Source organism: Ornithorhynchus anatinus, chromosome 2 (genome assembly GCF_004115215.2).
Source record: "Ornithorhynchus anatinus isolate Pmale09 chromosome 2, mOrnAna1.pri.v4, whole genome shotgun sequence".
Classification (NCBI taxonomy): Eukaryota; Metazoa; Chordata; class Mammalia; order Monotremata; family Ornithorhynchidae; genus Ornithorhynchus; species Ornithorhynchus anatinus.
This window is the reverse complement of record NC_041729.1, coordinates 150,771,187-150,783,410: the sequence shown is the minus strand read 5'-3', so window position 1 is coordinate 150,783,410 and position 12,224 is coordinate 150,771,187. Positions and strand designations below refer to the sequence as shown.

The following is a 12,224-nucleotide window of genomic DNA, read 5'->3' as shown; positions in this document are numbered from 1 at the left end:
ATTATTATTACAATTATTGCTCTGCTTGACTCTCCTTCCTGTAGCCGAGACTGTTAGAGTACTGGAAACTCTCCAGGTGCGACCCTGAGAGGGGTGAAGTAACTGAGGGCCAAAGGAATGAAGTGACTTGCCCAAGGTCACACAGCAGACAAGTGGTGGAGCAGGGATTTGAACCCAGGTCCCTCTGCTTTCCCAGGCCTGGGCTCTATCCACTAAGCCCAGAGTTACTTGGTAGGCATGTTCCCTGCCCACTTTTATGTAACAAAAGTGCTACCTAGCATAGTCTTGGAAATCAGGAGACCTGGGTTCTAGTCCCCAGTCTGCCCTCTGCCTGTTTGTGTGACCTTGGGTAAGTCATTTAAGTTTTCTCTGTCTCAGTTTCCTCATCTGTAAAATGGGAATAAACATCCATTCTCCTTCCCCCTTAAACTGCAAGCCCAAGAGGCACAGGGACTGTGTCTGATCTAATTATCCTGTCCCTATTCTAGTGATTAGCACAGTGGTCCGGAGAAAATAAGGGCTTAATTGTTGGTAGGAATAAGGGTTTATGGGATAAATAGTTTAAGGACTCCATAGCTTTGGACACACCAGGAAAAAATTTGATAAGGTTTATGACAGTTAAAAATAAACAGGATAAATTAATTGTTAAAGTGTGTCAAATTCATTTTCATTTACCTTCTAATAGAGGTAGTTTATTAGGATACAAGCAAAAATTACTCCAGAAAAAACACAGAGGACATGTCTGCCAACTATGTAATAGTGTACTCTATCAAGTGCTCAGTACAGTGCTCAGCACACAGTGCTCAATAAATGCAATTGATATTTTTCTTATATATATATGTAACAGTTTATGACTTTTACATGCTGGTAGACAATTATAACTCTTTCCGGATGATTCACGGATTTTATCCCTTATCCATATGGTCCTAATCTGTAAAATGAACATTAAATATCTGTTATCCCTACTGTTTAGACTGTGAGCGCCATGTGGGTCATAAACTGTCTGGTCCGATTTACTCGCATCCACCTCAGCGCTTAATACAGTGCTTGCACATTGTAGGCACTTGACAAAAAACACAATTTTTATTATTAGACTTACTATTCTAAAGTTCCCCTTGCACTTGGGTTTTTACCCTTTATTCACCCCCTCCCTCGTCTCCACAGCACTTATGTGAATTATCTCCATAATTTATTTAGATTAATGCCTGTCTCCTCTAAACTGTAAACTAATAATAATGATGATGGCATTTGTTAAGCACTTACTATGTGCAAAGCACTGTTCTAAGCACTGGGGAGGATACAAGGTGATTAGGTTGTCCCACGTGGGGCTCACAGTCTTAATCCCCATTTGACAGTTGATGGAACTGAGGCCCAGAGAAGTTAAGTGACTTGTCCAAAGTCACACAGCTGACAAGCGGCAGAGCTGGGTTTTGAACCCATGACCTCTGACTCCCCAGCCCGTGCTCTTTCTACTGAGCCACACTGCTTCTAGTAAACTAGTAAACTAGTTGTAGGCAGGACATGTATCTGCTAATTCTGTTGTATTTTCCCAAGCGCTCAATAGTCAGAGGATGTGGGTTCTAATCCTGGCTCCACCATGTCTTCTCTGTGACCTTGGGTGTATCACTTAACTTCTCTGTGCCCTCAGTTACCTCATCTTTTAAATGGGGATTAAGCCTGGGAGCTCTACGTGGGACAGGGATTGTGTCCAGCCCCAGCACTTAGAACAGTGCTTGGCACCCAGTAAGTGCTTAATAAATGCCACTTTTAGTAGTAGTAGTAGAAGCAGTGTGAATAGTATTCATTCATTCATTCAGTCGTATTTATTGAGCGCCTACTGTGTGCAGAGCACTGTACTAAGCACGTGGAAAGTCCAGTTCGGCAACAGATAGAGACAATCCCTACCCAACAACGGGCTCACAGTCTAGAATAGTAGTAGTACAAGCAGTGTGGCCTAGTGGATAGAGGCCTGGCCTTGATGTCAGAAGGATGTGGGTTTAATTCCGGCTCTGCCACGTGTCTGCTGGATGACTTTGGGCAAGTCACTTCACTTATCTGGGTCTCGATTTCCTCATCTGGAAAATGGGGATTAAGATTGTGAGCCCCATCTGGGACAGGGACTGTGTCCAACCTGATTTCCTTGTATCTATCTCAGAGTTTAGAACAGTGTGTGGCACATAGTAAGCACTTAGCAAATACCACATTTATGACCGCTATTATTATTATTAGTAGTAATAGTAGTAGTAGGCACTCGGTAAATACCATTGATTGATCTGAAACCAGTTGAGGCCAGAAGTGAGCCTTCTGGAACCTCACTTCCAGTGATTGCTACCACTTGGAGGAAACCAGCTTGGGAGTCGAACCACCCAGAAGACAAGTCACTGTGTACAAAACCACCGGGCCCATTTGGCAGCACACCAGCTGCCTCGTGCTCATCTTGGCCCAGGCTATGGGGCTGCTTTGGCTCCTGAAGGGCCAATGTAATCGGGCCAGGATTGGTTTTGGCTAGTGGGCCTGTTCCAACCGGTGGGTTTGGTACTCATGACCTAAACCTGGGCCAGGCACGGATGGCTGTGGCATGCATTTTCCATCTTAAAATTACACACTGACACTTTTATGGTTGGGGCTGTTCGGTGGTTCCATCCCCCAAACTAGGCCTTCATGTCATTTGAGAACAAATTTGTTATTTAACTGGATTTGGACTGGGTACTCAAGGAGGTAGGCTATTTTTCAGTCTGGTTGAAAGAAGAATGTGACACTCTTCCCGCTGCCCTAGAGGCCTTGACAGAAAGGTATGAGATTTGGGAAAACAGAATATAACCTTAAGCTGACTTTTTTGAAGATACGAGGAAAGGCAAAGATGCTCACACCCACTGTTTTATTTCAGAAAGTGTGATATTTTTTAAAAGTGTCTGAAAAGCATGGCCCTTGCCCCAGTAAAACTGATTTGGGAAAGGGAGACATCATTCTTGTCAAGGCTCTGTCTGTGAAAGATGAAGGAATGCACTATACAAAAGCAGCACTTGGTTTCAGAAGAACGGTTTCTTATCACTCTGACCTTTTGGATGTTTCATTAGGAAGCGGTTGCCATAAAAATGAAAGTTACTTAACCTGAAATGGTGTATTGCCTTTGTGACCCTATTACCTTCTTCCTGAGAAAATGGTAAAATCAAAGGCTTAAAGGAACAGGTAGTAGTTAGCTATTAATTTCCATAGTCTCATAACTGAGTAACATTTGTTCTAAATTCTTGACCCTCACACCTGTAACTCTGCCCTCCCCTCTGCCTGGCAACAATACTTCTAATAATAATGGTATTTGTTAAGCGCTTACTATGTGCCAGGCACTGTACTAAGCGCTGGGGTGAATACAAGCAGTTCGGGTTGGACACAGTCCTTGACCCACTTGGGGCTCAGAGTCTCAATCCCCATTTTCCAGATGAGGGAATTGAGGCCCAGAGAAGTGAAGTGACATCCCCAAGGCCACACAGCAGACAGGTGGTGGAGCTGGGATTAGAACCCAGACCATCTGACTCCCAGGCCCTTGCTCTATCCACTACGCCACGCTGTTTCTCCCTCCTTACTGACTCCCGTGCCCATTGCCTGCACCAGCTGTTTCAGGCTTACGTCAGTCTTCAAATCTCTTGTCCCCAGTATCCCACCTGTTGTTACTGGTGAGCTTCCCAACTACTTCATTGAAAAATTGAAACTATCAGGCGTGAATTTGCTCAAACCTCCCCACACCACTCTAGCCCCACTCTCCCACCACCTCTTCATTGAGTTGCTCGTTCTTCCATCTTCCAAGAGACCTCCCTCCTCCTTTCAAGATCAGCCCCTTCCCCTGCCTCTCCAACTCTATTCTTCTGCACCTTATTAAAGCACTTACCCACTCCCTTCTTCCCTCTCAGACCACCATCTTCAACCATTCACTCTCCAGTGGCTCTTTTCCCTCTGCTTTCCCCATCCTAAAATAATTTCCTCCCTTGACCGTACTTGGCTTTCCAGTTATCACCTCATCTCACTTCTGCCATTCATTTCCAAACTCCTCGAATGAGTTGTTAACATCTGCTGCCTCCTCTTCCTCTCCGCCAACTCTCTCCACAACTCGCTGGCAATCTGGCTTCCACCCACTTCAGTCCACTGAAGCTGCCTCTCCAAGGATATCAGTGACTTCTCTCCTGCCGAATCCAGCAGCCTCTACTCCATCCTAATCCTCTTAGACCTCTCAGCTGCTTTGACACCGTGGACCACCCACTTCTGTAAACACTATCTAACCTTCGTTTCGGTCAGTCGGTCATATTCATTAAACCTTTTACTGTGTGCAGAGCACTGTACTAAGCGCTCGGGAGAGTACAGTATAACAGACACATTCCCTGCCGACAGCAAGTTACACTCTAGAGGACAGACACTGACACTGTGTTCTGCTGCTCTCTTACCTCACTGACCCGTCCATCCTCTAGTCTGTAAGCTCACTGTTTATTGTTATTCTATTGTTATTCTAAAGTTCTTAGAACAGCGCTTTGAGCACAGTAAACGCTCAATAAATACGATGGAATTGAATTGAATTTCACTTTCTTTCTCTGGCTCTTCCGCTGCTGCCCATCCCCTAACTGTGAGGGTTCCTCAAGGTTCAGTCCTGAATCCGGTTTTCTGCTCCATTTACCACCTCTCCTGGGAGAACTCATTCCCTCCCACAACTTCAAGTGCCATCTCTATGCAGATGACTCCCAAATCTATTCCTTCTTTTCTGTGATCCTGCATTTCCTCCTGCCTCCAGAACATCTCTATCCGGATGTCTCATCGACACCTTAAACTAAACATGTCCAAAACGGAACTCATTTTCCCATCCAAACCCGTTCCTCCCCCTGACTTTCTCATCACTGTGGCAACACCACCATCCTCTCAGTCTCACAAGCCCACAACCTTGGCGTGTTCTTCGATTCATCTCTCTTTCGACCCACACATCAAATTCAGTCACCAAATTCTGTCAGATCTCCTTTGACAACGTCTCTGAAATCACCCCTTCCTTCCATTCAAGGTGCCTCCATGGTGGTCCAAGCACTTCTCAAATCCTGTCTGCACTACTGAATTAGCTTCCTCACTGACCTCTCGGCCTCCAGCCTTTTCCCTCTCCAGTCCAGGCTTCGGTCTGCTACCGGGATCATTTTTTAAAAAATAGTTCTGTGCATATTTCACCACTCCTCAGAAACCTCCAATGGTTGCTGTCCTAGCTGTGCATCAAATTCTCAATCAGCTGTCCCTCCTACCTCTCCTTGCTTATCTCCCACTCAGCCCTTCTGCTTTGTTCCTTTTTTATTTTTGGATGTATTTGTTAAGTGCTTTTTATGTGCTAGGCACTGTACTAAACGCTGAGGTAGACACAAGATTATCAGCTTGGACACAGTCCCCGTCCCATATGGGGCTCTCAGTCTCCATCCTCATTTTACAGATGAGGGAGAACTGAAGCACAGAGAAGTTAAGTGACTTCCCCAAGTCACCCAGCAGACAGTTGGCAGAGCCAAGATTACAACCCAGGTCCTTCTGACTCCCAGGCCTATGCTCTATCCTCTAGGCCATGCTGCCTCTCACAGCTCTTCCCACAGTAACCTGCTTCCCGTGCCTCAGTCTTGTCTGTCTTCGCTGTAGTCCCCTTCCCTCCCTCCCCTTTACACAACCTCCCTCCCCTTTACATCCAGCAGGTATAGATCCCTATCTTCAAAGCGGTACTGAAATTTTGTGATTGTATTTGTTAAGAGCACTTATTATGCGCCAAGCACTGTTCTAGGTGCTGGGGGAGATAACAAGATAATGAGGTCCCACATGGGGCTCACATTCTAAGGAGGAGGGAGAACAGGTATTGAATCCCAATTTTGCAGATGAGGGAACTGAGGCATAGAGAAGTCATACAGCAGACGTAGAGCAGAGCTGGGATTAGAACCCAGGTCCTCTGACCCCTGGATCCATGGTTCTCTCCGGTAGGCCATGTGGCTTCCCCAGGAAGCCTTCCCTGACTGATCTTTCACCTCCACATCCTATTTTCTCTTCTGGGTCACCAGTGCACTTGTGTTCATACCCCTTTAGGACTTAGACATTTCACCCTACTTCCAGAGTATTTAGGTACATGTCCTTATCCTCTGTGACTTCCCCTCTCTGTAATTTATTTCACGTCTGTCTCCCCAACTAGATTTTGGGCAGGGCTGCTGTCTACCAACTGTATTGCTTTCTCCCAAGCACATAGTCCAGTGTTCTGCACACAACAGATAACTTTGATCGATTGCTCCAGGTGGTCCGTGACACCTTTTCTCTTCTGTTTTTTTTTTTCAGCACATTGTTGGGAAGGTCCTATTTATCATTCATTCTCTTCCCTGAACCAGCCCATGAATGAATCAGTGCTAGTGAGCCTGGATTCACTGGCATGCCATAAATGGACTAAAATTGATGAACTCATTATTGAAGATCACATTGTTTAGGATGAATACATCCAGTGTTTTCATTATGCAATTTGGTAGAAAAGTATTGAGGAATTAAAGAAAGCCTTCTCACAATACATGTCTGTCCAAATGCAGAATACAGTACGTTGCTCCTTGTGGTCAATCTAGAAGCAGCTTAAGGTCAAGGGTTCTAATCCTGATTCTGCCACTTGTCTCCTGTGTGACCTTGGGCAAGTCACTTCACTTCTCTGTGCCTCTGTTCTCCCTCATCTGTAAAATGAGGATGGAGACTGTGAGCCCCACGAGGGACGGGGACTGTGTCCAACTCAATTTGCTTGTATACACCCCAGTGCTTAGTACAGTGGCTGGCACATAGTAAGTGCTTAACAAATACCATCATCATCATCATCGTCATCAAATTGTCTATTACTGTTCTGAATATAACTTAATCAGTAGTATTTATTGAGCACTTACTGCATGCAGAGGACTGTACTAAGCTCTTGGGTAAGTAAAACACAACACGGCTTAATCCCTGCCCTCAAGGAGTTTTTGGACTACAGAAAGAAGCAGACATTAAAATAGATTAGGGATAAGGAGAAGAGTAGAATGTAAGAATATTTCCATAAATACTGTTGGGCCAGGTTGAATATCAAAGTGCCTAAGGGCTACACGGCTAAGTTCATAGTCCACGCAGAGGGGAGGGTAGGTAGGAGAAATAAAGGCTTATTTAGGGAAGACCTCTTAGAAGAGATGTGATTTGAGGAGGGTTTTGAAGGTAGGGAGAAAGTGGTGGAAGTATGTTGTGGGAATAAGGTTTTACGCAAGGGTCCGGCATCAATCAAGGCAGGAGAACTATAATGTTAGCTTGTTTGAGAATACAGCCCTCTCGCTGGAGAACTCTGGATGGTTATTAAAGATGACTTTGGGGTCAGATTCAGATCTCATAATCAAATGTAAGGTTTTGACGGATCTGTTGCGCGAAGAACTTTGAATTGGGGTGAAGTTGGCTTTACTTGAAGCCTACTTGCATCTTCTAGCTCCCCCTAAATTGGCATATTGGGTTCCACTTTCTGATTTCTTTTTGGTTAGCAACTCAGTAAACCACCTGTGCAAACAAATACTTGTGTCCCCAAACTGCCTTCTTCCCCATTTAGAGTCATCTGTCATGTGGCTTCCACTAAGAGGCAGATGGGGTTTAGTGGTCAAACCTTTCAAGGGGCTGAAAGGGCTGTGGGTTTTCTCCATGGAGGGTTACTGATGAGGAGCTTTCCTGGGACTGGGGCCTGAGTGAGCAAAATTGCTTGCGAATTGATTGGTGGAAGCGATCTCTCCTTGTGTGTCTGTCTTCAGTCCTCTCCCCCTTTGGATTTTCAGATTGTGAGCCCCCTGAGGGCACGAACTGTGGAATTCATTCCTGTGTACTCTTTCTCAGTGCTCAGTGTAGTATTCTGCACACAGCAAATGCTTAATAATTACTATCATTCCTCCTCCTCCTACCCCACCGCTCCTCCAAATTGCTTGTAATTGCAGCCTTTTCTGCTCCTACCTATTCTCTCTGGCAACTGGGAGGAGTTTATACGTCTGGCTGTCTGCAACCTTGAAGTTGGGTAAGTGGCTCTCTGGCGGAAATAAATGCTCTCTCCATACTTGGGTGAATCATTCCAATGAATTCTAGGTCCAGCCCTACTTTTCCTGGCTCTACACGAGAACTTTTCACGGGCCAGATGAGTCAGTAACTTGGTATACTCAAGTGCGTGTGTCTGTTCTACTTTTCTCTTCTGTCAGCCTATTATGTGCTTCAACATGTATTACCTTTAAAACAGCACTGCAACAGCATGGGAGAGTTTCAAGTGGTTCCATGATAAAATCGAGTTTCACTTTTTCTGAGCTCTTGCGGCAAAGGCCAGGTAATTTTTGGATTTCTCTTAATGGCCTCAATTTTATTTTACCTGGTTTTCTAAGAAATATTGTTTGGAATTTGTCATGAGGGTTTGTTTTCTAAAATGGAACCTATACAGTGAAAAAGTTATACGTTTCCAAAGACTTGTTTTTCTCTCCTGTTCACAGGAAGCCTCGGCCTGTCTCCCAGTTGGTCGCACAACAGGTCACCCAGCAGTTTGTGCCCCCTACACAATCCAAGAAAGAGAAAAAAGATAAAGTAGAAAAGGAAAAGAATGAAAAGGAAACAACTAGCAAAAAGAACAGTCAAAAGAAGACCAGGTAAATCCACGAATGGTTGGAGGTATTGAGAAAATGAAATTGTTAGCGGACTAACTTGGAGCACAAACCCAGTAGCTGAACCAGGTGCTCTGTGGGAAATGGGGTCTCCTTCCTCTTTTCTACCTAGCGCCCAGAATGCAGAATTTACGGCTCTTGTTCTGAATGGTGGGTATGGAAATCAAACCACATCCTAGAAAACTCAGTGTTTACAATTCATAGAGGGGCGTAGACATTTTCTTCCCATGGGAATTCCTATAAAAGAGTACTAAAAAAATTTTGATCGATAGGTCAGTCTTAATCATGCCTCTTAGAGGCCTAATTAACTGAGTATGTTTGTCAGTATACATTAGGCATTTCGGGGTGACGTGGTAGCTCTCCTCCACCCGCAAGAAATGGAAGAAAAAAATGACTTTACATTTCTTCCCCCCTTTCCTGTAGACCAAGATTGAAAAATGTAGATCGGAGTAGCGCCCAGCATTTGGAAGTTACCGTTGGCGATCTGACGGTCATTATTACAGACTTTAAGGAGAAAACCAAGTCACCACCTGCGTCTAGTGCTGCTTCTGCAGATCAACACAGTCAGAGTGGGTCTAGCTCTGATAATACAGAGAGAGGAATGTCCAGGTCATCTTCACCCAGGGGAGAAGCCTCATCGTTGAATGGAGAATCTCATTAAAGTTTATTTTCTCCAGTTTCTTTAGTCTTTCTCTTGTACCATGCAAATACACAAATTCTGCCAACAGCTGCCACATTTTCATGACAAACTTGTGCGTTCACAACTGCATCCTATCCAGAACATATGTTTTGCAAAAAAAAAAAAAAAGAAAGAGAAATGCAGCATTAGGATTAATAATTTTGTAGGAATCTACAATTTATATAAGACATTTTCAGATTAAACATTTTAATCTTCACAGTTTAAGGTGCCATGAAAGTGTGGTTAACATTTATTACACAGTGTTATTGGTAAGTCCGTTTTCACTTTTAGTTTAGTGAATTCTAACACAAAATATTTAATTGGCATGTTCATGATTTAAATTTTTAACATAGTTCAAGCTGCCTAAATATGTATTATTTGAGGATTGTGAAACAGATAGTTATATGTATTCAAGTCAAAGATCAGTTTAATCAACTATTGCTGCAACTGGATTTTCGTAATGGTTTTCTTCTTAAATACACCTGCTGGTACTTGGTGTGGTTAAATAGGAAAAATGTTATTAAATAAAGCATTTGTATGAACTTTTGCCAATGTTTTTCAACACATTTTATTAGATTACTATTGCTGTTTCTGGTTTTGCCTCTCTTTTTGTTTTTGCTTTTGTCATTCATTTGTTGTCGTGTTTACTGAGCAAATTAGTAAACATATTAAAAAGCATTGTTTAGCTTTATAATTCAGATTCAGTACTTTTGTCATTTTACACTGGCATTTTCTTTTTTTATGAAATATTAAATCTCAAGTTATTGTGACTATTCCCCTCTCCTTCCTCCCATCCTCCCCACCAACCCCCACAAAAAAAGTCCTACCATTGTTTTAAAAAATCTCTCATTCTGGAAAAGCTTTACCATATTATACTGTTTTCTTTCCCAAAACTTATCACGTGTCAGAGACACTAAATAAGTAGTAAAGAAAAATGAAATGTTGCACAAAACTGGGAAAATAGTTTTGTCCCATTTGTTGTTAGATTAGCTTTTGAGAACTTTAATTGGCCCTTATTAAATACTATTACAATTCCTATGAAGAATTTGCAATTCCCTATTTTCAGACACAACTGTCAATTTATGCATTTATCAATATGCCAATACAAATAAATATTTAGTCCCATCTGGTATTATGTAAAATTACCAATAAAATATTTTTATGACTACAGATTTTGCACTTTTGTTTACAACCAATATTTTGGATGTCCAAAAAGCCAAACTGGAAAGTACACATATTCTTAAATCTTCATGTTGTCTCTGACTCTCTTAGCTTTCAGCTTAAATACACACACTAAGTATAGGGGCTCTGGTGTTAATATTCAATGGATTTTTAAAAAATGAATCTAGGCAGAAAATATTATATGGAAGATTAGACATTTGTAGATTCTGACCGTTGTGATATTTGGTAGTTTCTTGTAGTAATGTATTTTCTGTTTAAATGCAGTACTTCTACAGGCACAATGGTACTGTCTATTTTGTAAGATGCTAGTTGTGAAATACAATTAGTTGCATAAAAATCAAAGTCTGATGTGATATCTAAACATTTACATACTTTTTCCTTTGTAGTGTTAAAGTCTACAGACCACGCCAAATGAAAATAACCTAAGCGGTTAAAACATTTAACTTTCTGAACAGGATTATTTTTCATCTGCTTGTATAATCTCTGCAATACTTTCCAGATCTTATCTTAGGTTGGCATTCTTTTGGGGGTAGTGATGATTATATGACAAAGCATTATGCTAAACTTACCATCATCCCATTTCTCAGATATCTAGACTGAGGCTCCCAGATCAGCCATCGACAGTACTCAGGGCAAGTCTGTGTGCGGGCCTGTGCACTGAGTCACTGGGGGAATACAAGAGTCAGCCAATACGATCCCTATTCTCACGGAGTTTGCAGTCTAGTCAGGGAGATGGACACTGAAGGAAATTTCATTTTGGGGAGGAGGGGGAACAACAGAGTTAAGATATGCACATAAGGATTCCTGGAGAGGAGGGGTTGGTGGCCATCCAAGGGCTTAGGGCGGGCACGGACAGGCGGTGGAGTTGCCGTTAAGGAGGGAAATAGGTTGGGGAGGGGAGAGATGAATCGGGGAAGGTCTCCTGGAGGAGATGTGATTTTTGAATTTGGGGAAAGTAGTGGTCATCTGGATGTGAAGGGAAGGGGAGAAAAGACAGGGTGAGATGAGAATGAGACAGTGAGTGGGGTGGCTCGAGAGGAGCGAAGTGTGCCAATTGCCTTGTGGAAAAGGGATGAGGGTAAGTAGTCATTCGTTCAATCATATTGAACGCCTACTGTGTGCAGAGCACTGTACTAAGCGCTTGGGAGAATGCAATACAACAGACACATTCCCTTACAGTCTAGAGGTGGGGAGGCAGACATTAATATAAATAAATTACAGACATGTGCCGTAGTGCTGTGGGTCTGGGAGGGGGGAGGAAAAGATAGTACTCTATTCACGACACCACGAGAAGCAGTGTGGCATAATGGATAGAGCACGAGCCTGGGAGTCAGAAGGTCGTGGGGCCTAATACTGGCTCCGTCACTTGTCTGCCGTGTGGCCTTGAACAAGTCACTTCTCTTCTCTGGGCCTCAGTTACCTCATCTGTAAAATGGGCATTGAGACCATGAACCCCAAGTGGGACAAGGGACTGTGTCCAACACCATTTGGTTGTATCCACCCCAGCACTTAGTACAGAGCCTGGTGCATAGAAAGCGCTTAACAAAAACCGTCATTACAGGGAGCAAGTCAGGGCGACATGGAAGGGATTTGAAGAGAGGGGAAAGAAAGCCTCTTGGAGGAGGTGCGGCTTCAATAAGAATAAGCGCTCAATAAATACTATTGAATGAATGAATGAGGCTTTGGAGCTGGGGAGAGTT

At 43.3% G+C, this 12,224-nt stretch overlaps 1 protein-coding gene across 1 annotated transcript in view; it reads left to right on the top strand.

The window, feature by feature from the left end:
- YAF2 (YY1 associated factor 2) overlaps positions 1–10,861 on the top strand; it is a 59,023-nt gene extending 48,162 nt beyond the window's left edge. Inside the window, exons 3-4 of the mRNA XM_029057502.2 lie at positions 8,496–8,648; positions 9,087–10,861. Coding sequence (XP_028913335.1) covers positions 8,496–8,648; positions 9,087–9,324 — 391 coding nt within the window. The 3' untranslated portion in view covers positions 9,325–10,861. The remainder of the gene's footprint in view (positions 1–8,495; positions 8,649–9,086) is intronic.
- Positions 10,862–12,224: the final 1,363 nt, after the last annotated feature.